The sequence below is a fragment of the Dioscorea cayenensis genome, chromosome 3 (genome assembly GCF_009730915.1).
Source record: "Dioscorea cayenensis subsp. rotundata cultivar TDr96_F1 chromosome 3, TDr96_F1_v2_PseudoChromosome.rev07_lg8_w22 25.fasta, whole genome shotgun sequence".
In the NCBI taxonomy this organism is placed as follows: domain Eukaryota; kingdom Viridiplantae; phylum Streptophyta; class Magnoliopsida; order Dioscoreales; family Dioscoreaceae; genus Dioscorea; species Dioscorea cayenensis.
Window position 1 is genome coordinate 2,510,027 of NC_052473.1, and position 22,908 is coordinate 2,532,934.

Genomic DNA, 22,908 nt, shown 5'->3' on the forward strand with positions numbered 1-22,908 from the left:
AACCGATGATAAATAATACTCTTGTTCGTATATATATAAATTAATAGTTGTTTGTATATATATAAATTAATAGTGACATATAACTATCTCGCTTTCTTCTGATCCTCGTCGTTTCCTTGATTCTTTTGGAATTTTAGACACAAGATCATTTCTTTTATGTATTTTTTGTTTTGAATTTGGTTTCTCATTGCATGATCAATCTCCATTCATGAAGAGAAGGTTTAAAATTTTATAAAGGTGAGATTTTTTTAGTCCTTAGTTGTTTTTTGATTTGTTTTTACTGTTTTTTTTTTCCCTTCTAATTTCCTCTTTTGTTGCTTCAATGTTATCAGGAAAACAACCATTTTGTTTTTTTCTAATCCATTTGTTTGCTCATTCTGTTATCAATCCTAACTGATGAAAAAAGGGGGCTGAAATCTTGTAAAGCTGAGATTTTTCAGCTCTTCTTTGTGTTTCTGTTTTTTGTTTTTCATAATGTCCTGTCTGTTGTTTTAATGTCAACAGGAAAATGAGCATTTTTTTTTTGTTGCAATCATTTGGTTTCCTCATTCTGCAATAAATATCTCTTTATGGAAGTGTAGAAATCTTGTGAAGGTGCGATCTTCGATCTTTCTCCAGTCTTTCTCCATTGATGAAGAACGGGTCTAAAATCTTATAAAGGTGAGATTTTGGAGCTCTTCTTGTTCATTTACTTCCCCAATTGTTTCTGCTCCTTCATTTTCCTTGTCTAATTATGTGATTGAACTCCATTGTTGAGGTGAAAGTCTATGATGGTGTGAAAAAAAGAGATTTTGAAGTTCTTATTTTGCTAATTTTGTGTGGCTCTGTTGGGGAAGTACTTGTGCATTTTCTTCCCAGTTAGCTGCTTTTTTTTTCAGAATGGGGGTGTTAGATTCTTTGTTGGGGAGAGATGGGAAGAAGTTTATGAAGAGAAAAGACAGTGACGCAGGAGAACAAGGTTCAGTATTTCTTCATGACATTTTATATTCTTTATGTTGAGAATTCATGTTTATGGGGACTCAACAGGATCTTTTTGTCTTTTATTCTTTTTCCTTTTGTGAGGGTGTTTTGTCTTTTTGGATACATCTCTAAATCTTATATCAAATTCTTGCCCAATAATGGATATGGTTGTTCTACTTGTGTCTAGATGAGGAGTAAGGTTCTGTACTGGCTATAATTATTTCTTGCTTTGTGATTGTGCTTTTTTTATTGCAAATCTGAAATTTTAGCTGAATATATTTTCTTATTGCGAATTGTTGGTATTCTGAAGTTGGAATGCATTTCTGATTCTTGCCAAATGTCTGAAGCTGATATTTTTTATACACTTGTCAGGCAGACTTTGTAATTTAAAAACTTTTTGCGATTTGGATAGTTAATATATGTTATACGCTTGTGAAGTCAAGTTGGTAATTTCAGTTTCTTTTCTCGTCACCAAGTTTGGGCTTTTTGAAGTTGGTTTCTTTGTCTGAATTTGAGTCGGTTATAATAGATGTTCTTGCCAATTAGTGGCTTTCTGAAGCTGTTAAATGGTATAACTTGTCAACTATACATGGAAACTTGTAGATTTTCTTTATTAATTTTGAAGTTGTTATACCTGAGGCAGTTTGAAGTTGTTATACATTTTGCATTTTCTTCTTTTATTATCAGTCGTCGATGTTCTGAAGTTGATGTCCACTCTTGAACTTGTGCCAGTCAAGTATAGAGAAAATGTAGTGATTGCCAAACTTTTAGCATTCTGATGTTTGTATATTCTTATGCTTATAAAGTGATGTTAGTGACTGTAGGATTATCATGTATTTGCCAATTGTTGGTACTTTGAAGTCAAAGTAAACCATGGTTTTTTTTTTAAACACGTCAATATGTAAACATCATCCTTTGATAAATGCTTTACTTTTGGCTGTGTTAAATCAGTGTAATTTGTGTTTACTCTTGTTTTGAACACTGTTGATTTATAAGGTATTTTAACTGTAGATATTGGTGTCATACTTGTAAAGTTAAACTAAGCTTATGCCCATTAGAATTATGATCAAGTCGAGAATTGAGAGCTCCCCTGTATAAACTAAAGATTTAATTAAATTTTTAAGTGCTACAAGTGCTATTTCAAGGTTAGATAATATCATCTGATTCTATGCTGCTAATTAATTAATTTAGTCACCTTCTTCACCAGTACAAAGTATAGTAAGATGATGTTCCCAGTATTTCAAGCTCTATGCGGTATGTTTTTTTGTTCCTTATATTAGATAATTCAATCTGTATTGTTTTATTGTATTTGATATTGTCTGCTAGGAAGAGCACTGGAAGAGCTTCGGAGTGCCATGTACAATGATTTGCATACTTCCGAAGGAGCAAAACGTCAACAACAGCGAAATTGTGGCCCTTCTGTTGCATTGACATTTAATTTCATGGTTGCTGTCGGAATAATCATGGCAAACAAACTTGCGAGTTTTTCTCTTCATTAGACAATCTCTATGATTCCTTTCCTTTATCATTCTTTGGTATTGAAACTTCAAAACAATAATTTAATTCCAACTATTAACAGGTCATGGGGAGAGTTGGTTTCAATTTTCCAGTCGCTCTCTCATTAATTCACTATGCAACAGCATGGTTACTCATGGCTATCCTCAAGGGTCTTTCCATGCTCCCTGCTTCACCTCCATCGAAGTCAACACCGTTTTCTTCTTTATTTGCCTTAGGTGTTGTGATGTCTTTTTCGACCGGGCTCGCAAATATTAGCTTAAACCATAACAGGTACATAATTTACACAAAAACATGATATCTATAACTGATTAAGTTTTCTACGCTTATTTCGGATTTTTGCAATTGCAGTGTAGGGTTCTACCAGATGGCTAAGATTGCCGTCACTCCCACCATTGTTCTGGCTGAGTTTATACTTTTCAGGAAAAAGGTTTCTATTCAAAAGGTATGCACAAGACTTTGTTTTATGCTTCAAATTGCTATGAATTCCCTCATTTTAGGTTTTTTTTTTATTGAAAATGCAGGTTTTAGCACTGACAGTGGTATCGATCGGTGTGGCAGTTGCAACTGTCACTGATCTACAACTTAATTTTTTTGGTGCTTGTGTAGCTTTAGCTTGGATTGTTCCTAGTGCCATAAATAAGATACTTTGGTCTAATTTGCAACAAACCGGAAATTGGACTGCTCTCGCGTAAGTTTGACTCTTATATATGAATGTTCAAGATCAGATTTAACAGTTTTAAACCATCTTGTGAAAATATATAAAATTGTTCGCAGGTTAATGTGGAAAACTACTCCTGTTACAATCTTCTTCTTACTGGCTTTGATGCCTTTGTTGGACCCTGCCGGTGTTTTATTGTTCAATTGGAACTTTAACAACACTTCAGCTATTTTCACATCTGCCTTGTTCGGCTTTCTCCTTCAATGGTCAGGGGCTTTGGCACTCGGGTAAAGTTCTTTCGCTTTAGTAAGCTTAAGTTGTCAATGCATAGCTTTTCTCTTATTCTATACAATATGAATTTTCATTATAATGTATCAAGTTTTATTAGTTCTTTATTAGCTGAATTGAATTAGTAACTGCAGCAGAAAATTGATTTCGGCATCTTGTTGATCAAATTCTTTGTCTTGCTAACAAATTTCTTTTGATCATATATACTCAGTGCAACATCTGCAACCACACATGTTGTCTTAGGACAGTTCAAAACATGTGTGATTTTGCTCGGCGGTTACCTGCTTTTCAATTCCGACCCTGGAACTGTCAGCTTGTGTGGTGCCATTGCCGCATTGTGTGGAATGTCGGTATACACTTACCTTAACCTGAACCGATCTCACGAATCAACAACATTGTCGAAAGAACTTCCAATCTGATAGAAGTCTGACATGAAGATCATCACTGTGCTACCAATCTGATAGAAGGAAACAGTACAAAATTTCCCGGCTAACTTCATACTTTTTTTTTTTTTTTCTTTTTGTAGTTCAACATAGTTGTGTAAAGTAGAGTTACAGATACATGAATTTTGATTGTAATTTGTCGATAATCCGTGGCTATTGTTTTATGACGATGATATGAACTTTGCTTATCTGAATAAATAGATATAAACTTTGTCATTGTTCTCTTTACTGAACAAGAAGCTGAAAATTAGTTTGCCACTATCTCTTTTTGATTATTTATCCTACATCATATCACTATTTAGAGATACACAACAAAGATAGTTCATTTATTTTAAAATAACAGGAAAATCACTGAAGTGTACTGGATTTTTCTACTTCTAGAATATTAATTTATTTTTGAAATAACAGAAAAATAACACTTCTCCCATCTCAGCATGTTTTTTTTTATTTTATACTAATTTCATCTCTGGACTTTTCCCTGAAGTTGGTGAAGTTTAATAAAACTTCACTCTTTCTCCCACTTCGCACCCTTCTACTTTTTTTACAAAATAAATAGTAAAATTACTGAAATTAAAAAAAATACTTCCAGCCACTTAAAGAAAGTAATACTCCTTCCGTTCATTTTTATTAGTCACAAATTCATGTTTTTTTTATCTGTTATTTTTTAACATCAAAAAAATATTTTTTTTTAAATTACCCTTAACAGTTAACACTCTATTGAATTATTTTCTTAAAATTAAATATATGAGAGAGAAATGTGAAGATATAAATTAGAGGTAATTGTGAAAAAATAATTAATTTTTTATAAAATTTTGTGAAATAACTAAAATTTTTTTGTATGTGAGATTCGGTAGATAATCACGACAGACAAAAAAAAACGGAGGGAGTAACAAATAACATTTCTTCATTTTAAACCATCTCAAAAATAAGTAAACAGTGGATTAGCCATGTGTTAAGAATAAACACAATTTAAAAATTAAACTCTACAAACGAGCTACTGAGATTCAAACTCGTCTCCTCAACAATTGAACACTCTACTCATATTATCGTTGGGCCGAGTGTGATTAGCTCAACTAATTTGGTTTAGGGTAATAATAATATGAATATCCTAAAATAAAAAGAAAGCACAAGTAAAAATTAAAATTACCATATTACCCTCGTTGTGCATTGTAATGCTTCAAGGGCAAAATGGACCGTGAGTGAGTAATTCAAAGCCCTACCAAAACCCTGGCATTTCATCGAACACGACGACGGTGGCGCAAAGAAGGGATCACTGAATTCCATGGTGTCGAGAGGAGGAGCTCCGCAAGCTCTTCTCCGCTACGCTCAGCTAAGCCTCACACGTTCCATCTCCTCTACTCCTCGCCTCGATGGCATTGGATGGATCGACAAGATCAAGGGCGTCATCACCGGCAAGCCCGCCGCTGATTCCGCCAATCCCTCATTCTCTCTTATCGGTTGTTTATCTGTGTTTTCTCTTTTGGTTTTTTTTTTAGTTTTTTATGGTGGAATCTGATTTATTGAGGTTGTTTTAGAGTTTGCGGATCAGATGGACAAAGCGAGGAAGTTGGGTATGTTGAAGAAGTTTCAGGTGGGACGGTGCAGCGAAGCGACCGTCTCCGATGCGTTCAAGAAGCAGTCCTCGATCTTACGGTACCTCGGTGGAATTGATCCTAGTGGACAGGTTTGTTTGAGGGTTTGGCTGAAAGCTTGATGCTTTTTTGTGATACGATAGTTTTTAGGCTTAAAAGTTTGCATTTTTGAAGCTCAATTATGGGAGTATTATCAGAAGTATGAGAAAGTGGAAGGATACCTTATTGAGATGTTGAGTGCAGTTTTTTTCAAATTTGTGGGTTTTGGAATGATAATTTAGTCTGCGCAATTGCTTTTTCTGAATAATATTGGAATTGAAATTTTACATCTATAAGGATGTGTGTTAGTGCTATTTTGCGTATGTTAGCAGTACTCTTTAATGCATTCTGTTGTTTTCTTGGTTCTTAATGACAAATTGTATTTCAGGTTTTAGTTTTGAAGTTTGAATTATTAGAAGTTATTATAATTTGTATGGGATGATTTTTAAGTGATGGTAGAAGGCCTTATGGAGTGAGTACAATCTCAAATTTGGATAATTGTTCACCAGAAAAATGTGAAGGCCCAAGAGTACAGGGATAGGAATTGTAGTATATATCAAGGTGACAGCCAGTCATAATGGATTATCAGTGTTTACATCTTGTGCGTAGTAGATATGCATTAGTAGTTGGTCCAAGGTTGTTTGGTGTTGTTAAGACTTAAGTTTGATTTAGTTGTTAATCCCTTTTGAAGAGTAACATGCATGTAGAAAGCTATTTGTTTAGAATGTGATTGAAGGACAAGTGGTTTATATGAGAATGAAGATTATAGGTTGGATATTTTAAGTGACCATCAGATTTGGTATTAACATGAGCACTTGGCTGTGTTTATTGTGGCTCCAGTTTGTGGTGTTTATTGGATGGGCTTTCTTTTGAAAAGTAACAGCATTGCCAAAGCGAAATATCCATGAACTTCTCAGTCATATCATTGGCTCTTTTTTGGAAATAACTACTTGTTGATGTCTGTCAACTTTTGTGCTCATTTTATCTGCTTTGGAGCAAACTATCCATGAATTTGCCATAAATATATATTCATTTTCATGCCATGTTTGATATGGTTGAATAGGAATTTTTTTTGTGTGTGTGTGTGTGTGCCCCCACACATATCCTTGTCAATTCTTTGGGTTTTTGCTTGTTTGCAGAATATCCAACTTAGCCACAAACAAGATGCCATGAAGCACTGTGGTTGCACCATGTCAGAGGTGGAGCATATATTGGCAAAATATACATGGGCAAAAGAAGCACAGCAAAAGATAGAAAACTTGCAGAAGGAAGGGAAACCAATTCCTAAGAGTTTTAATGAGGTTAACAGAATTTATAACTAGCATTTTGTGTGAAATGTTTTGTCTAATAGCTTTGGTCACCAAGAATTGCAACTTGTGTTTTTTTTAAGTAAAATGTTTTCTGTGTGTCTTTAGACTGAAAAAACTGAATGAGATATACGTAGAAAATAACATAGGTTTTGCGAATATGAAAATCCATACATTTTAAATGCACTATTAACTCAACTTAATAGATCAGCAACTTGAATATTGGCAATAATGCTCAAGCAAAATTAACCTTCTTGGCTTCTTCCATTGTTTCTATTGACCATATGGATGCAGAGATGTTATCATTTACATTTTCTACAAAAGCTTTGTGGCTTTCAGTATATGAACTCTTTATTTTCGCTTCTTTTTTAATGTACTGATTTTACAATTTGCGTGCTTATTTAAGGATGAAAAGTAGATCATTTATGGTTCAAAAGTGTGTAGTTGATTTGGCCAAAATTTTAAATATTTAATGATTAGTAATATTTTAGGTTTTACGTTGACATGCAGACTGGATGTTCTTATTTCTTACCATTATCAAATGGTGCAACATTAATGTGTTAGTTCTGTTTTGTCTGAGATATTTGTGTAAATGCCTAGGCATTTAAATGAAGCTGTGAATTAATTATTCTTGATAAATGGCACATGATTTTATGGATTCCTTGGCATTTTACTAATTTAAATTTGTGTAATTTTTTTTTTTTTATATTTGATATTGGAAACAGAGAAAGATTCGTTATATTTATGTTTTACCTGAAGGTGCTACATGCCTATTAACTGCAAGTTCGTTTTTGACTCAATTTAATTATGGAATTGGACTGCAACTAACACATTTATTGTTTGTTACTGAAGTGCCTTAATCTTGCTCTATGATGAAACACAATTCCCTTGTATTTGGATGTATGCTTTAATGGCATTCAATCTTATATGTCCTAATCTATATGTGCATCACTATATGAACTTGACATGCTGCAATAATATTATTTGAAGATGTGGTTTGACTTTCCTTTGTCATTTTTAAATTTGTTTTAGGTACAAAAGCTGATGGGCTCAACACCATTAGATGTTGCAAGATCTAATTTGGCAAAAAATGGTCAAATAAGTAGAAATGCACTTTGTCCTTGCAAGTCTGGGAAGAAATACAAAAGGTATGGTATTGGGCTGGGCAATATTTTCATTGTTTATATTGTGTGTTATCTACTTCCAAAATGATACAATATAACACTGTCTCAGAAGGTTGATTTGCAGCGTGATAAAGAAAAAGGGAGTGCAAGAATAATTGATAGGGAGTGGGACAAGGACAACAAAATAAAATACAATAGATTCATGTCACATTTTATGATGATATTTCAAGAATAGTTGATTTATAATATTCATAAGGAACAATATAATAACCTTTTTTTTCTCTCTTGAAGTAACTTTTCTCCGTCAGTTATATATTTACACACAACCTGGAATAATATTGTTTTATGAAATTCATCCTCCAACATTATTATAATAAAATGATTTAAGTGTATGGATATTTCAGGAAATATTAATCTTTGCAACTCCAATGGGATAAACATACCTCTTGCATAGATCCATTCTAGAGGCAGACAGGCAGTTTATTCCTCCTAACTGTTCTTATTGGTTATTAAATCATCTGTGTGCCGCTTTCAGCCCCATAATAATCTTCTTAGAAGGGACTGTTGTGTTTTGCCAGAATTTTCAAATAATCCCATCATTACCCTTTATGAGAAATAATGAATATCTTAACCTCACACATAGCCTTCTACCAGCTTTACACTCTCTAAATTATCTATGTCATCATTATTTGCTTTTTAACCATGTACTGCAGACCCAGCATGAAGAGTATGGTATTATTGTTTTAGTCTAACAGATGCAATTCATAAGAATAGTTCTGTTTTCCAATTCAATTTGCAGGACTATTGTGAATCCATTTCTAGTTCTTGTACCCATTTGTTACCATCAGTCTATTTTTTGTTCACCAAGTTATTAACTTTTTTGCTCGTGGCGTTTTCTGAAACATGAAGGTGTTGTGGAATGACTTGAGCTGTATCATATCTTGGTGACAATCAATCTCCACCAGGCACCAGCACATGGTGAGTTGAATAATTCATCCACTGTTGAGTCTAACATTTCCAAAGCTTGTGAACTTTCGCCATCTTATCCGCCCTTGTTGGTCTATATCTTGCAGTTCACTTTGGATACAAGTGAAGACAATACATTCCGCATCAATGGTCGAATTAAAGTTTGCACCTGAATTAGCAAATACAGAACTTTGTCAAGAACTGTCCTTTTCATTACTGGTTTGCTTAATGATGTTAAAGTGCTGATTAACTTATTAATAATGTGACAATCCCAAACATTGTGCTACTGAATGAAGATCATGTAAATAATTTTTTTTTTTATGTTATTTTAGCCAGTTGTTGATGCATCTTTCTGAGTTTGCTTTGTGGCATACAGCAGGTTATTCTTGAAGACCTTTTGAGTTGCTAGTGTTGTCTTTATCTCCCACCAAAGTATTGTACTTCCAATATGATGTGTTTGGTGTTGGTCTTTAAAGGTGGATGGATGTAATTTGTTTTTAATGAAGTGGATAGCTTGTTGTTGCTTATCATTATTTAAGTTATATGTTTGATACCTGTTGCTTGTGAGACACTTGTATTGCAACTTCATTAACTTTTTCTGCATCTCATTTCTCTTTTTAACAGTACACCTGTTGAATTTTTGTCTTGGAAGATATATTTTGCTGTATTATAAATTTTGCTCTTTTTTTTCTGTAATTTTGAGTTAAGTTTATTACAAAATGAAATAGATTTTTTTTTTCATATTTTGCTGTATTATTAATTGTGCTCTCTTTTTTTTTCTATAATTTTGAGTTGAGTTTATTACAAAATGAAATAGATTTTTTTTTTCATATTTTGCTGTATTATTAATTGTGCTCTCTTTTTTTTCTATAATTTTGAGTTGAGTTTATTACAAAATGAAATAGATTTTTTTTAAAAAAAAAAATTGATAAAGAAAATATTAAAACTTAAGTGTTGGATCTAAAGGTTTTTTTTTTGGTTAATTTATGTGTTTTACTTATGTACCTTTTTATCATGTGACAATTATATTCTAATACATTTTAGGTGGTTTATTTTAGTTTAAAAAATAAAATAAAATATTGCCATTGTCTAAAATATATATTAAAAAAAATGTGACAATTATATAAAATATTGCCTTTTTATCATTTGAAGTTCGGTGCCTTGCTAATTATCAAGAACATGAATAAAATAAAAAAATATATAAAAGATAAATATGCTTATAATTATGTCAAAAGATTTATAGCCAACAATATTAGTTCCACTATGAAAGACAAGTTTAGAATTTTTTAGTATTTAAAATTTAAATTTCTTAGAATGCAAACCCCCCACTTAACTACATTTATCATATATATCAAAAAAATGTGCTCATAATTAATTATATTATTCATCAAATTGGTCCAACAATAATAGTAATTAGCATATTAAGTATTAACCAATTCATAAATATGGGTTCATTTGATTAGATTGTAGGGCTCCACATAATCTATTTTTCATACCTAATTTCTATTAAAATAAATTTAAAAAACTATTATAAGTTCAATTTTATTTATATATTTTTTGAATTCTTATTATTATTATTTAGTGAAATCAAATGTCATTACCCACTCTTTGCATTAAACCTAATTATTCATGTCCCCACTAACCTTAAAGGCGTGCAATTATATTACATTTATCCACAACATTGAAAAAGCCTTAAAAAGCACTCCCAAACGTGGAGATTAAGGAAACATTTCTAATCCTAAAACTTTACTTTATTTAATTATTATTTTTTATTATTAAAATTAATTTTTATTTAAACTTTTTCCCTTTTTTTTTTCTTTTGGCCTTTTGTCTTTAATTCCATCATTAAAGCGTGATTAACATAATCGTATCTTAGTTTCCCCCATTAAGGTTTTGCCCAATGAGCACGTGCCACGTGTCTTTGCCGGCATCTGGTGGGTCCTACATTTGGCATTTTACTGACACGTGTCGGTTAGATCCTACTGTTGCCTTTTGGTGCCTTTTAACACTGTTTAGTGGATAATCTTGCCACGTCGGATAAGCATAAAGGTCCAATGGGTTGGTTTTTTATAATTTAAACCTTTAGAAATCTGAAAATTGTTTTATAATTCTTTCTTTTTGTTTTTTAAGGGGTTTTTTTTTGTCTGTATACACCTTGGAAATAACTCTTATATTTTATTTAATTTTTAAAATATTATTAGAAGCTGTATACTTGCACATAAAAAATTTAATTTATATCTCTATTGGTTGACTGACTTAATGTTAAATATTCATCATTTTAAATTCTAAACATCACTATGTCATTTATTTATATTAAAAAAAATTTATTTAATACTTACAATATTTTAGAGATTTTCAGGCTTTTACATAAAAATATATCAATATATATAGAGAGAGGGGATCAATTTATTAGGAACATCCTTTTAGTAATCGTTAGATTGAAATCCAATGATCGTAGGTTATAGATATATAGTAATTTAATAAATATTGCTGAAAACAGTCAAAGTGAAAATAAACAATATTTTATCGATAACTGTCCACATAAAATTATAGAAACCAACAACACCCACCGATGCATTTTTTGTCCTTTGTAATCTGCAGCTGTTCTACGAACGTCCTTAGTCAACAAATCCCCATATATATCTAAGCAGTAAGCCCCTCTGATATTCATATTGTGCAAATACAAAAGTTTCGGGGGGTTTTTCGCAAATAAAATATATCCAATGACGAAATTAACCAACACCGTACAAAAAACACCTGGTATTATTCCAAAACTACAAGATTGCCATCCGCCGCATCGATAGGGAAAAGATAGCCATCTGATTCTAATCGTACGGCCGAGATTTGAGATCATGATGATCAAAGTAGTTCCTAGGTACTGGTCCCCATCACGAGGACCACTGAACGGTAATGGATGCGGGACCCAATACAGAGAGACCGATAATGACGCAATCTTGGTCCCCGTTTTGGTGACCTCAAGATATCTCCACCGTTGGATCTAGATCCAACGGCTGAAATTCCCAGTTTCAGATGCACCTCATGTCACTTTTCACAAAAAGTTGATTACCTTTTTGCAATAAAATCTTTAATGTGGTTATGTGACATGCCAATGCACCAATTTTTTTTTTTAATTTTTTTTAAAAATTATTTTGGATTATTTATATTGTTTCATGTAAATTTTATTTGTTGTTTTCCATCAATTGAAAGAGTTATTTATGTTTATATGAATTATTGTCAAATTACATTCAAAATATTTAAGTTTATAATAGAATATTATATTAATTAATGTATCATTATAAATTAAAATAAAATAAATAATAATTAACTATTAATAACAAACGATCAAAGTACAAAATATAAAGTCATCGTTCAAGAAGTACGGCATAGAAAATTTAACTTCATAAAATTAGTTCAATATGAAAATCTCCCTATCTCATTGAATAATGTATTCATAATTTCGAAAGACTTTGAAGTTATATATATATATATATATATATATATATATATATATATGATACACACCGATATATGCAAATAAATAAAAAAATCGATAATTATATTTTACATACTAAAAATGCTAACAAAGCAAAATGTAAGATAAAGCATAAGTTATGAACGGAAAGAGAGCATCTAATTGAAAAATAATACAAAAGGTGACTTTCAATGCATCAAATTCCATTCCTTTTCATTCTAATGTTCTAAGTTTGAACATATCCTCCACTTTCCACTTCCTGATTCCCAATTCTCACATGGACCCCATCTTCATTATTTTGTTTGAAATTATGAATATGCCAACCCATTAATAATAATAATAATAATAATAATTTTTTTAGAATTTTTTTAATTTCTTTTGTGGTTTTCTAATTTTGTAAAATAGGGACATTCTAGTAAAAAAAATAAAAAAACTATTAACAAGTTTTTAATGATATTAACTAACAGTAGTAAAATAATCAATTTATTTTAAAAACCCGTCATGTGTCATTAAAAAAACATAATTTTTAACAAGATTTTATTTTGCTTTTAAAATTTTAATTTTTTTATTTATTAAAATTTTTTTAAAAAATAATATTATATATATATATACACACTGAAATAATTTTTAAATGAAATAATGATTTTATCCAACTGTATTAACACAGTCTTATATTTTCCAAATATTGTCATTTGTGGCAAAAACACAAAATAAATAAATATTTCTCTATTTATATATTTTTTTTTAATTGTTAAAAAAAAAGTAGTTCAGTTCCCCCACTTACAAGCTGACTTCCCTTACCTACAAGAAAACAGCTCTAAAAAAACTCCACCCAAACTCTAAAAAGACTTATTTACCCCTAATCCTCCAAGTAAATTACAAAACCACCACTCAAAAAGCGAAAAGAGCAATGGCCCCCACTAACTTTTCCACGAGCCCTTCCGGGCCCCACCAAACCCCTTCCTCACTTCCCCGTCCTCCCCTTTCAATTCTCACCTAACATTCTCACCTATCCACGTGTTCCATTTTGATTCGCCAAACCAAGCCTCCAAAATAACCAAAAACTGCCACGTGTTAAGTCATTTTGAAAAGTCCTATTTTCAGGTCTCGATAGTGACCAGCTCGTGCGTACCTTAAATTCGGCTCTCCACCCCCCTCGGATCAGAGATTCCGGAGCTTCGCTCTCATCCCTCCATCTTCTTCTCTCCTTCTCCCTCTAGGGTTTCTCCATTGAAGGCTAAAGCAAGAGGAATTGAGCTTCAAGGGACTGTTACTCGCCTTCTCGCCCTTCTCGCCGATCCATTTCAACCCGGTTTGTCCTATATCTCATCGATTTTTCACGGTTTTCTTCGTTTTTTTGACTCAATTCTTGTTCGCTGAGTTCTTTGATGTTTTTTTTGGTTTTTAATCATCATGTTCAGTAGATCGATGTTTTTTAGAGATTTTTTTGTGATTTTTTTGATGTTTGGATTTGTAGTGGATGAATTATTTAGGGGAAAGTGTGGAATTGGTCGCTGTTTGTATTGGGTTCTATGTCGAAGTTGTTTTTGCAGGGTTGATTGTGATTCTTGTGCTGGGATTTGGTGTTGATTTGTTATAGTGTTGTGTGTGAAGGTTGTGGAAGAGAGGAGGAGCAGGATGAGTCCTCTTTGTGACTTTTGCGGGGAGCAAAGGTCGATGGTGTATTGCCGGTCTGATGCTGCTTGCTTGTGTTTGTCTTGTGATCGGAATGTTCATTCGGCGAATGCGCTGTCTCGGCGACACTGGCGGACTCTCGTGTGTGATCGGTGCAGTGCACAGCCTGCTTTGGTTAGGTGCATTGAGGAGAGTGTTTCGCTCTGCCAGAATTGTGATTGGACTGGACATGGTGGCTCGGCTTCAGCTTCAGGACATAAAAGACAGACTATTAACTGCTATTCTGGCTGTCCATCTGCTTCGGAGCTTTCTAGAATTTGGTCATTTGTTTTGGAGATCCCTCCGATTGCAGAGTCTAGTTGTGAGCAGGGGATGGGTATGATGAGCATAAATGAGAACAGTGTCAGTGATAATTGGAGACCACATGCAGAGAATAGCAGTGGGGCAGACATACCGTGTGATAGCATGGCAAATAATGTGGAAAATGATGATAATAATTTTGGTGCTTGGCTTGCTTCAACTTCAACATCTGATGTACATCCTATGTCATGTAGTGGAGATCAACCTGCTTGTTCGGTGGATTCAACGGCACCTAAGGTGCATCCACAATTTGCTTATGAATTGTTACCTTATGAATGCATTTGTATCATCTTGTCTTGTTCATGGAATGAAATATCAGCATGTTGTTTGCTTATTCCTAGCACATGAAACATATATGTTCTCCTATTTGTTTCCTTTTAACCGAAAATTCTAGGTGCATGAGGTGAGCTGACCAAGGTTTAATTTTGAAAATAATGTATTTCATTGAGTTCTTGACATGTCAACCTTGGCCTTTTATGTTGTAAATGCAAAATATCAAACTTGTCAAGGAACTTGATAATTATTGTATCCATAGTCTATTGTTCTTGTGTGATTCTCTTGCTGTATGAATGGCAGTCCAGTTGATCCATGTAGAGTACATTTTCAATTGGCTTGTGGTTGGTGATGTCATTGTTGTCCTCTTAAGATTTTTTTTTATTTCCAAGAATAGTGCCACATTCAATTTTAAAAAGACATTGGTGAGGTCTGATAACAAAGACTGATCAGTCAACTGAAATTGAATGAGAAGCAAATCAACCAAATAATTATTTGGTTTATGTACAATATTATGTGCAATAAAAAATAATTGCTCTTGATAGTTATTGTAGAGCTTGGTTTATGATTTTCTGACCCTTTGAGAATACTAAATGCCATTCTTTAATACTATTTTGCAGCTATGCTTTTCCGACACTAAAGATCTTGGAATTTCCAAGAATGAAAGCTTCTATGATGATTTCAGTGTCGATGATGTTGACTTGACTTTTGAGAATTACGAGGAACTTTTCGGTGTATCTCACAACCCTACTGAACAGCTGTTTGAAGATGCTGGTATAGAAAGCTTTTTTGAGACGAAGGAAACATCTGCTGCAAATTCAAATTGTCAAGTCAATCCAGCGGCAGAGGTACAAGTTCCTTGCTATGTTGTCTGGCTTTTGGCACTCTAAAATTTAATGGTCTTTTCTCTGTTTGAGCTTTTCATACTTTTGGTTTCATGCTTTGGAAGTGCAAGTGGGTACAGTTTGTTAAGAAGATTCATCTCCTACTCGGTTTTCTTTTATCCCATGCATTGCCATCTTTATTGTCCCATGGATTTTCAACTTCCTTGTTTAGAGTGCTTCTCTACACCCATGATTCCACTGTTTTGAACAAACTTTGCAGCACACCAATTGCAAAAATTCTCCTCTCAATACTATTGGCATCAGGATTGGGACATTCCTACTTACCAATGCCATTTTATAATGTTAAACTTCACTTCTTTGGAAGAATCCCAGCATGAAGAAAAGAAATATTTCAAATTTACGCCTTTTATTTTAAATTACAAATAAAATCAAGATGTCACTAGCCAAAGACATAATCTTCCAACCAAAATCAAAATTGAGGTTGCTGTGTATTATCATACTATTTTGATTTTTTGTTGTTCAAATTCCCTTGTTACTTGTCTATACTCATTTCTTTAGTGCATAGTGGGTACAAGAAAGAAAATAACACTGATCTTTCTTCTGTTTTACACAATCAATTTCGTAATGAAATATATACTACATAACTGAATATTTACAGTCATGTTGCAATATCGTAGTAGCGCTAAACATTTGAAAAGAGACAACCAAATTGCCGAGCTGCATATGCATTTTTTGGAAATAAATCAGTTGAATAACTGCCCAAGGACTCTAATTATAGTAGTCATCTTATTGAAGCATATCTTAGTATGTGGTGGCTGTTGTTTACAATCACAAATGTAAACATTACAAGTGGATTCTGACTTCAAACTATATGCCCCCATATCCAATTGAACAACAAATCCTGAGATTTCTCTAATTGTCCTTATGGATTCCTTATACCCTCAGGCATCTTGTCTTAGTTCCAAATTTTTTATTTAATTATGGAAGGGCTAATGTGGTATCAATCCGACAGAGCCCTTTACAACCTGAGCAAGCTTGCTTTAGTTTCCAACTTTTCATTTAAAAGCATAATTGCTGACATGGTAATATGTCAATTTTAATTACAACTTAATTTGTCATAAGCTTCAGGATAAATATTGTTTTCTGATAGTACTTGCTCGTAACTGAATGAGCTGAATCATACAAGAGTCAAAAGTTGAGGACCTAAGTTATGATTTTACAAATAATGAGAAAATTTTTAATTATCCCATAAATTTTCATGTGTCATCGCTAATTGTTGTTCCTGTTGGCAGAGCAAGCAGTTATGCGAATTATTATTAGGGTATGAACTTGCCTACTTGTACTTCCAGCTTTTTTCTACAGTGAAATTATGTGTTGACATTTGTTTTGCCATTACCATGGTCCATGTTACATTGTCTTATTTTTATTTTATTTTATTTTATTTTTTGTGAGAAGCATTCCGGTCATGTTAAGTTAGCTGTGTATTGTTTGTTGAACAGGCAAGAACAATTCAAGGAACTTGCAGTAATAATCCACTTTCTGTAGACTCTGCCATGTCAAATCCTGGAACCAAAGCAGATTCTAACTTATGTTTCCCTGCAAAGGAAGGTCGTCCAGCTCTTTCCCTTTCCTTCTCTGGTTTAACTGGTGAAAGCAGTGCTGGAGATTATCAAGACTGTGGGATGTCACCGGCACTGCTTATGGGTGAGCCGCCGTGGTATCCTCCTGGTCTTGAGAGCTCATCTTTCTCTCCAGCTAGCAGGGACAGTGCTGTCTTACGTTACAAGGAAAAGAAGAAAACACGCAAGTAGGGTTACCTCTCAATGTCCCTTTAAATATGAGCTTTCCTCAACTACAATCTGATCTGCTGTTTTTTCACTTGATGACCAATATGGTTCACATTTTTTTTTTTTAAAAAAAATTATGCACTTATTTATGGAACAATAACCTGTTCCTTTCACAGCTAATCCAATGCTATCTTGCAGATCATGTATACATTGTCTAAACCCTATGAAAATGCATGACAAGAACAATTTTCTTTTTATGTGCAGGTTTGAAAAGAAAATAAGGTATGAATCACGTAAAGCTAGGGCAGACATAAGAAAGCGAGTGAAGGGACGGTTTGTTAAGGCAGGGGATGCTTACGACTATGATCCACTCTGCCAGACAAGAAGCTGTTAAAAAACTAGACTGTTTTGCACCTATTATATAGCATTCAACTTATAAGTTGATTAAAACATTTTGGAGAATGATGCACTCACCACCCTCACATAAAGCTGAAAACTGCCCTTCTCATGACATAGAAGAACAAAGAAGCTCTGCAACATGCATGAATGGAGAAAATTATGAGCTTAAAGTACTCCATACTATCAAGGATTGGGCCATGGATGTGTGTTCTATGCTCCCTGATAAAGAGGTGTGTGCATCTTTTTCTTTCTTTCCTTTTTCTTCTTGAATTTGTACATGTGCAACATTCTATCTACTCTATCATCCTCTTTTGCTTCCAGATCATGTACCTTTCGCTGCAGGTCATGGACTTAAAAAATATGTCTTATATACCTACCCATTTTGTTTAAGTGTGAAATTTGTAGAGCATAAAGTGTCTCGCAACTGAGCGAGTTATTCAACATTTGAATGGCAAACTATTTTATTTGGCAAGAGGCTTTTTTGTAAAGTCTGTAAAAAATAAACCCCCTCAAAAATGTTGCCTCTTGTGTATTTGTAGAATGTAATTCAGACAATATATAAACCCTGTTTAAAACTCTTCATTCTTTATACTGTGATTTGTTTTCTTTGTCATTTTCTTTTCCCAGGCTTTCTCTATGTTTTTGGAAAATAAATGGGTGTGAAATGTTGTTGCAATTGAATCATGCAAATCATTTTCTGTTCTCCATTTTCACAATTGCTGGTGACCATGAAGGATGGATAATGGTTGTCAAATTGCTAGCAGCCAAACAATAGCTCTTGTGATTTTGTTATAATTATTTCTTAGTACTTATTTTTCATGAATGAATACTATATATATATATTAAACATCATCTGCTGACGTTGATAGACATACATAGATGTACATAGATGTACACAGACGATAAAAAAGGACGACCCCCCTGATGATGCTTTCCTGTATGTATATATATATATATATATCTTACTATTGTTTGATGTTCTTATATTAATATAGTTTGATGTTTTTAGTACGTATTGAATGATAACATACTAAGATATGACCATCTGTTTCACGCTTTTGTACAACATTAACGAATATCCTGCTGGAACAATCCTTCATTCCCATTCTCTCATTAAAATTTTTTAAAAAAAAAAAATTCCGCCCAATAGTCATATCAGATTTTTATACATTTTACTAGGATGAAAATTGCTAAACTTTAAAAATTGAAAAAAAAAAAATGGTGTGTATGCTGCCCGGGAACAAGCTACTCCGAAGGAATACTAGTGAATTCGTCGTCTGTGGCATGTTGTTTTCTCCTCTTCTGCTTTTCCTTATTTTCTTCCAGCTCCTTAAGGTAATCTAGAAAAATGAGGAAAGCAAATACATAGAATCCACCGGAGCTGCTCCAACCACCTCCACCTCCACCGCCGCCACCACCAAAATAATATGGAGGGTACCCATTGCCACCATCATCAAGTTTTGGTGGCCTGTCCTGGGATTTCTCCTTGCCTGAACTTGCCAAAGAAAATTAAGTAATAAATAACAAATCAGTAACTCAAGGACCATAAACTACTATATCATTTCATTTGAAATTTGGAATGTATGACGTAATGCTCATTGTGCAGGTGTATTTAGTAGTTAAAATCCAGATAAAAAAAACTCTGGAATGAAAACCAATAACAACGAGACATCTAGTGAATGGTACGGTACCTTCATTTGGAGCTTTCGTGATTGTTGATGACGGTCGCTGAACAGTTTGTGTTTGCTCTGCTGCACATCTCTGAGTCTGCAGCACAAAACAGAAGACAAAAGAAAAACCTGTTATCAATTAAACACATCCAATTATTTAACGAAAACAAGAAAGCTATGGCATTTGGTGGTAATTCTGGGCGAGATGGTATCACTATCATCAGCCATCAATGATTCTCAGATGCTAGGTTGATCATTGGCCATTGTCTCAAGGAGGAATTATTATTATTTTTTAAAAATAAATTTATTTTTTCAGCCCTTGAGAGGTCTGAAAACTTGAAGAAGTAGGTGTCGAGGTGAGAGACGTACACGTAACACTACAATTAGGGGAATCAGGGGCGACCAAGAACTATTTGGCAATCTTGTTTCCCAATTTCCACATTATTTTTGCCTAAAGCACTAGGAGAAACAACCCTATCTTCTAAATTTCTCCCCGAGACAATAACCTTAATATCAATATATCCAACCACAGCCAACAAATGTTATGGTTATTAATTTTGCAACAAAAAATATCCCAAATGTATACACATAATATCTTTCCTTACTAGTGAATTAGACTTCTCCCAAAACATACATCAGATTTGAATTTTCCTTAAATATATGTAACTCTGCTTTTGAGCAACTATTTAAGCTTCTATTAAAATAATTGTTAATCCTCTCAGAATGATATACTCAAAATCATGATTCCAATCCAACTCTACCTTTGTTGACACGTTTTATGATCAAGCCTCATCACTTCAAATGAAAAGATTGAAACATTACATCCATATAGAGATTATGACTAAGATAATCCAAAAATGACTATGTCATACCAAATAAATCTATATCCATATACTGATTGCATTCAGGGGCTTGTATTATTCTTATGGAGATTACACTAATCAGACTCCGTATGAAACAGTTTTATCTGGCAGAATCTCAAAATCATAAAAAAGGAAAACTAGAAAGAAAAATGCAAACCAGAGCAGCCGCACATATCATCGCTGCAGAGGGCAGTTGATTGTGATGTAAAACTCCATTTCTCTGTTGAGATAGTTGATTTTTCATGCATAGAACTACCATCCTACTTCTCACAGCTGTTGCACCTGCATAAAAAAATTTAAAAAAAAAAAAACTGTAAAACCTATCTCTCTTTATTCAGCCATTTTCAAATATTTTTTACTCTAATACCAAACAGCAATTATAACATGACAGTGAACATGAACACGTAAAAATTCTGAGATTACAGTTTTCAGGAGTGACTGAGAAAATTGTCTTCGTCTTACAGGACAAAAGAAGAACAAAATAGATTATAGACATTTGATGTCATACGTCTCAGCAAATCACCATATAACTACAAGAAAGATGCCAAACTAGACTATGTTTAACTAGATTATCGCATCCATGACCAAGGAGCTTTATTCGACAAGCAATAAACAGATCCCAAAACCAAATGCAACAAAAGGGAAAGAGCAATACATGGTTTTTGTTCCAGTAAACCAATCAAAACAATCATCCCATGGCCATGTCATAATCAATTTCATGTGACAGAAGTGTATATTATCAATTTATTGCACTATATTTCCAACAGTTATCAATAACATCAAATATAGATAAAATATCAACCAGATATATATATATATAAGAGTAAATCAAAGTATTCAAATGGTTTGTTCAATATCAAGAAGATAATAGCCCAATAAATTAAGGATAAAATATCACTAATTCATAAAAACCATGATCACCATCAAGACACAGCTTCTAATATAATATCAAGAAAAGGATGTTTTGTTCAATGTCAATGAGATCATAGTCAAAAAATTACAGATAATTAGAATCTCAAGAAACCAGTGCCTTGTCCAATGTCAAGGAAATCATGGTACCATAAACTAGAAACAAAATATCATTAATTCACCCACAATGAGAACCATCTAAACACTTTGAAAATAATCTCAAGAAATAAAAGACTTCATAAAATCAAGCTAAATCACCAACAACTTTATCACTGTCTTCAAAACTCAAAATAAATCTAAATAAAAGACAATTAATTCATAGAAAGATAAATAATCCATGTACCTCGCAAACCCTCGTTGGAAATTCGCAATGGTAGCACCACGCGTGTTCCGGAAACCAAAACCCTGAAAAACAACACCAACTCAATGATTTTTCCATCCAACAATCAATACAAAAAAAGATAAATCAACAAAAACCCTAGCCAATCTCAGAAGCATCAACACCAAAAGAATTCCCAAGAACCAAGAAAGAGATCAGAGATCAGAGATCATGAGAAGTGAAGGGCACGGACCGAGATCGCTGTAGAGGACGAGGATGCTCTGGCCGGAAACGAAGAAGCGGCGGCGAGATCGCCGGCGCTAGGGCCACAACCATGGTGTGGTGGCGATCGAGGAACAGAGAAAGAGAAAGAGAAAGAGAGAAGGAATAAAAAGGAAACTGGTCTTTTAAAAGGAAAATAAGGTCGGTTTGCATGTTTTTTGGGTGTATTTATTTTTTTATTTATTTAAATAAATAATTAATTTGAGTGCAACTCAATATATGTATATAAAGGACCGTTATCTACATATGTCTATGCATGTCTCCGTCTAGGGACATTTATACACAGTGGCAGAATCAGGACTAGTTGGTAGGAGGGCTGAAGGTAAAATGTATTCTCCAATAAAAAAATAGTGTGAAAATAAAACAATAATTTGATATATATATATATATATATATATATATATAATTATATAATTATATATAAATATAAACAACAATTTTAACTATTGCTATTGTTGGTGCCGAGCGTATGAGGTATATAAGCGAGAGGAGGTAACTACATTTCTTAGTTTTGTATTTTTTTTTTGAAAAAACTGAAATCGATCATTTTTAATAAAAACAACCAAACTACAATTTAATTGTTAAAACTACAGTATATTTGACATGCCATATTATGAACGGAGACGTTTATATATAAACAGTTAGATTTTGATTTAATGGTCACTGTATAAGGTTTTTTATTTTTATGTGTGAACAGTTTCTTTCTATTATTAAAAATAATTTTAATTTCAAAAAGAGAGAAATTACATCAATAGTAATCTTTAGATGATAATTCAACAGAGCAACAGTGCTCTGGGATGTCTTTAGATGATGAATTGTTGTGTATATATATAATTTTTCTACTCTTTTTTCGAAGACTTTTAAAATATTAGTAAATTCTTTTTATGTGGTTTTTACTTGTAAATTTTTGAAGTAAAGTATTATTATTATTATTATTATTATTATTATTATTATTATTTTGATGTTGTTTCATTGTTGGTGTAAGTTATTGGAGTTTGTTACTTTTGTTATTCACCAACATAGTTGTTTCATAAATAATGATAAATATACATATAAAACACACACACACATATATATATATATATATATATATATTTATTGTTAAACGTTTAGAATTTTTTATATAAAAATATAAAAAATTACAGTTATTTTGCAAGCATTATTACTTGAAAATAGGTAATCAATAGCATTTTTGTGAG

General features: G+C 32.9%; 4 protein-coding genes across 7 annotated transcripts; 3 read left to right on the plus strand and 1 right to left on the minus strand.

Annotated features, from left to right (window-relative positions):
* Positions 1–105: 105 nt before the first annotated feature.
* LOC120283618 (nucleotide-sugar uncharacterized transporter 2) lies at positions 106–4,033 on the plus strand. Of its 2 annotated transcripts, XM_039290335.1 has the most exons (9): positions 106–237; positions 582–660; positions 879–958; positions 2,287–2,438; positions 2,540–2,748; positions 2,827–2,920; positions 3,000–3,166; positions 3,253–3,423; positions 3,636–4,033. In XM_039290335.1, exons 3-9 carry the CDS (start codon positions 880–882, stop codon positions 3,841–3,843), a joined length of 1,080 nt encoding a protein of 359 aa, XP_039146269.1. In that variant the 5' UTR covers positions 106–237; positions 582–660; position 879; the 3' UTR covers positions 3,844–4,033. The 2 variants fall into 2 exon arrangements, with proteins under 2 accessions (XP_039146269.1, XP_039146261.1); XM_039290327.1 differs by lacking the exons at positions 106–237; positions 582–660; positions 879–958 and having other exon boundaries at positions 2,389–2,442.
* Positions 4,034–5,080: 1,047 nt separating this feature from the next.
* On the plus strand, positions 5,081–9,216 carry LOC120282935 (protein translocase subunit SecA 1). Of its 2 annotated transcripts, none has more exons than XM_039289770.1 (6): positions 5,081–5,324; positions 5,403–5,551; positions 6,638–6,799; positions 7,838–7,953; positions 8,839–8,907; positions 9,003–9,216. In XM_039289770.1, exons 1-5 carry the CDS (start codon positions 5,150–5,152, stop codon positions 8,855–8,857), a joined length of 621 nt encoding a protein of 206 aa, XP_039145704.1. In that variant the 5' UTR covers positions 5,081–5,149; the 3' UTR covers positions 8,858–8,907; positions 9,003–9,216. The 2 variants fall into 2 exon arrangements, with proteins under 2 accessions (XP_039145704.1, XP_039145710.1); XM_039289776.1 differs by having other exon boundaries at positions 5,202–5,324; positions 5,417–5,551.
* Positions 9,217–13,540: 4,324 nt separating this feature from the next.
* LOC120255378 (zinc finger protein CONSTANS-LIKE 9) lies at positions 13,541–18,255 on the plus strand. 2 transcript variants are annotated; one of them, XR_005534995.1, is made up of 6 exons: positions 13,541–13,679; positions 13,982–14,599; positions 15,256–15,483; positions 16,980–17,287; positions 17,532–17,896; positions 17,988–18,255. XR_005534995.1 is itself a non-coding variant. In XM_039263212.1 (5 exons), exons 2-5 carry the CDS (start codon positions 14,006–14,008, stop codon positions 17,659–17,661), a joined length of 1,260 nt encoding a protein of 419 aa, XP_039119146.1. In that variant the 5' UTR covers positions 13,541–13,679; positions 13,982–14,005; the 3' UTR covers positions 17,662–18,255. The 2 variants fall into 2 exon arrangements, 1 of the variants encoding a protein (XP_039119146.1); XM_039263212.1 differs by having other exon boundaries at positions 17,532–18,255.
* Positions 18,256–18,747: 492 nt separating this feature from the next.
* Positions 18,748–21,826, minus strand: LOC120254467 (protein YELLOW LEAF 1, choloroplastic-like). The gene is made up of 5 exons (XM_039262569.1): positions 21,681–21,826; positions 21,452–21,513; positions 20,357–20,481; positions 19,358–19,433; positions 18,748–19,156 (listed from the first exon to the last, which is right to left on the minus strand). The coding sequence occupies exons 1-5, from the start codon at positions 21,761–21,763 to the stop codon at positions 18,912–18,914; spliced, it is 591 nt and encodes a 196-aa protein (XP_039118503.1). The 5' UTR covers positions 21,764–21,826; the 3' UTR covers positions 18,748–18,911.
* Between the last annotated feature and the right edge of the window lie 1,082 nt (positions 21,827–22,908).

Coding starts and splice junctions, on each gene's coding strand:
- LOC120282935 (XM_039289770.1), top strand. CDS start 5,150: ATGGTGTCGAGAGGAGGAGCTCCGCAAGCTCTTCTCCGCTACGCTCAG. Junction 5,325..5,402: donor TCCCTCATTCTCTCTTATCG/GTTGTTTATCTG, acceptor AGGTTGTTTTAG/AGTTTGCGGATCAGATGGAC. Junction 6,800..7,837: donor TTCCTAAGAGTTTTAATGAG/GTTAACAGAATT, acceptor AATTTGTTTTAG/GTACAAAAGCTGATGGGCTC.
- LOC120283618 (XM_039290335.1), top strand. CDS start 880: ATGGGGGTGTTAGATTCTTTGTTGGGGAGAGATGGGAAGAAGTTTATG. Junction 3,167..3,252: donor GGAAATTGGACTGCTCTCGC/GTAAGTTTGACT, acceptor AATTGTTCGCAG/GTTAATGTGGAAAACTACTC. Junction 3,424..3,635: donor TCAGGGGCTTTGGCACTCGG/GTAAAGTTCTTT, acceptor ATATATACTCAG/TGCAACATCTGCAACCACAC.
- LOC120255378 (XM_039263212.1), top strand. CDS start 14,006: ATGAGTCCTCTTTGTGACTTTTGCGGGGAGCAAAGGTCGATGGTGTAT. Junction 14,600..15,255: donor TGGATTCAACGGCACCTAAG/GTGCATCCACAA, acceptor ACTATTTTGCAG/CTATGCTTTTCCGACACTAA. Junction 17,288..17,531: donor GAAAAGAAGAAAACACGCAA/GTAGGGTTACCT, acceptor TTTTATGTGCAG/GTTTGAAAAGAAAATAAGGT.
- LOC120254467 (XM_039262569.1), bottom strand. CDS start 21,763: ATGGTTGTGGCCCTAGCGCCGGCGATCTCGCCGCCGCTTCTTCGTTTC. Junction 21,514..21,680: donor CGTCCTCTACAGCGATCTCG/GTCCGTGCCCTT, acceptor GTTGTTTTTCAG/GGTTTTGGTTTCCGGAACAC. Junction 19,157..19,357: donor CACGAAAGCTCCAAATGAAG/GTACCGTACCAT, acceptor TGGCAAGTTCAG/GCAAGGAGAAATCCCAGGAC.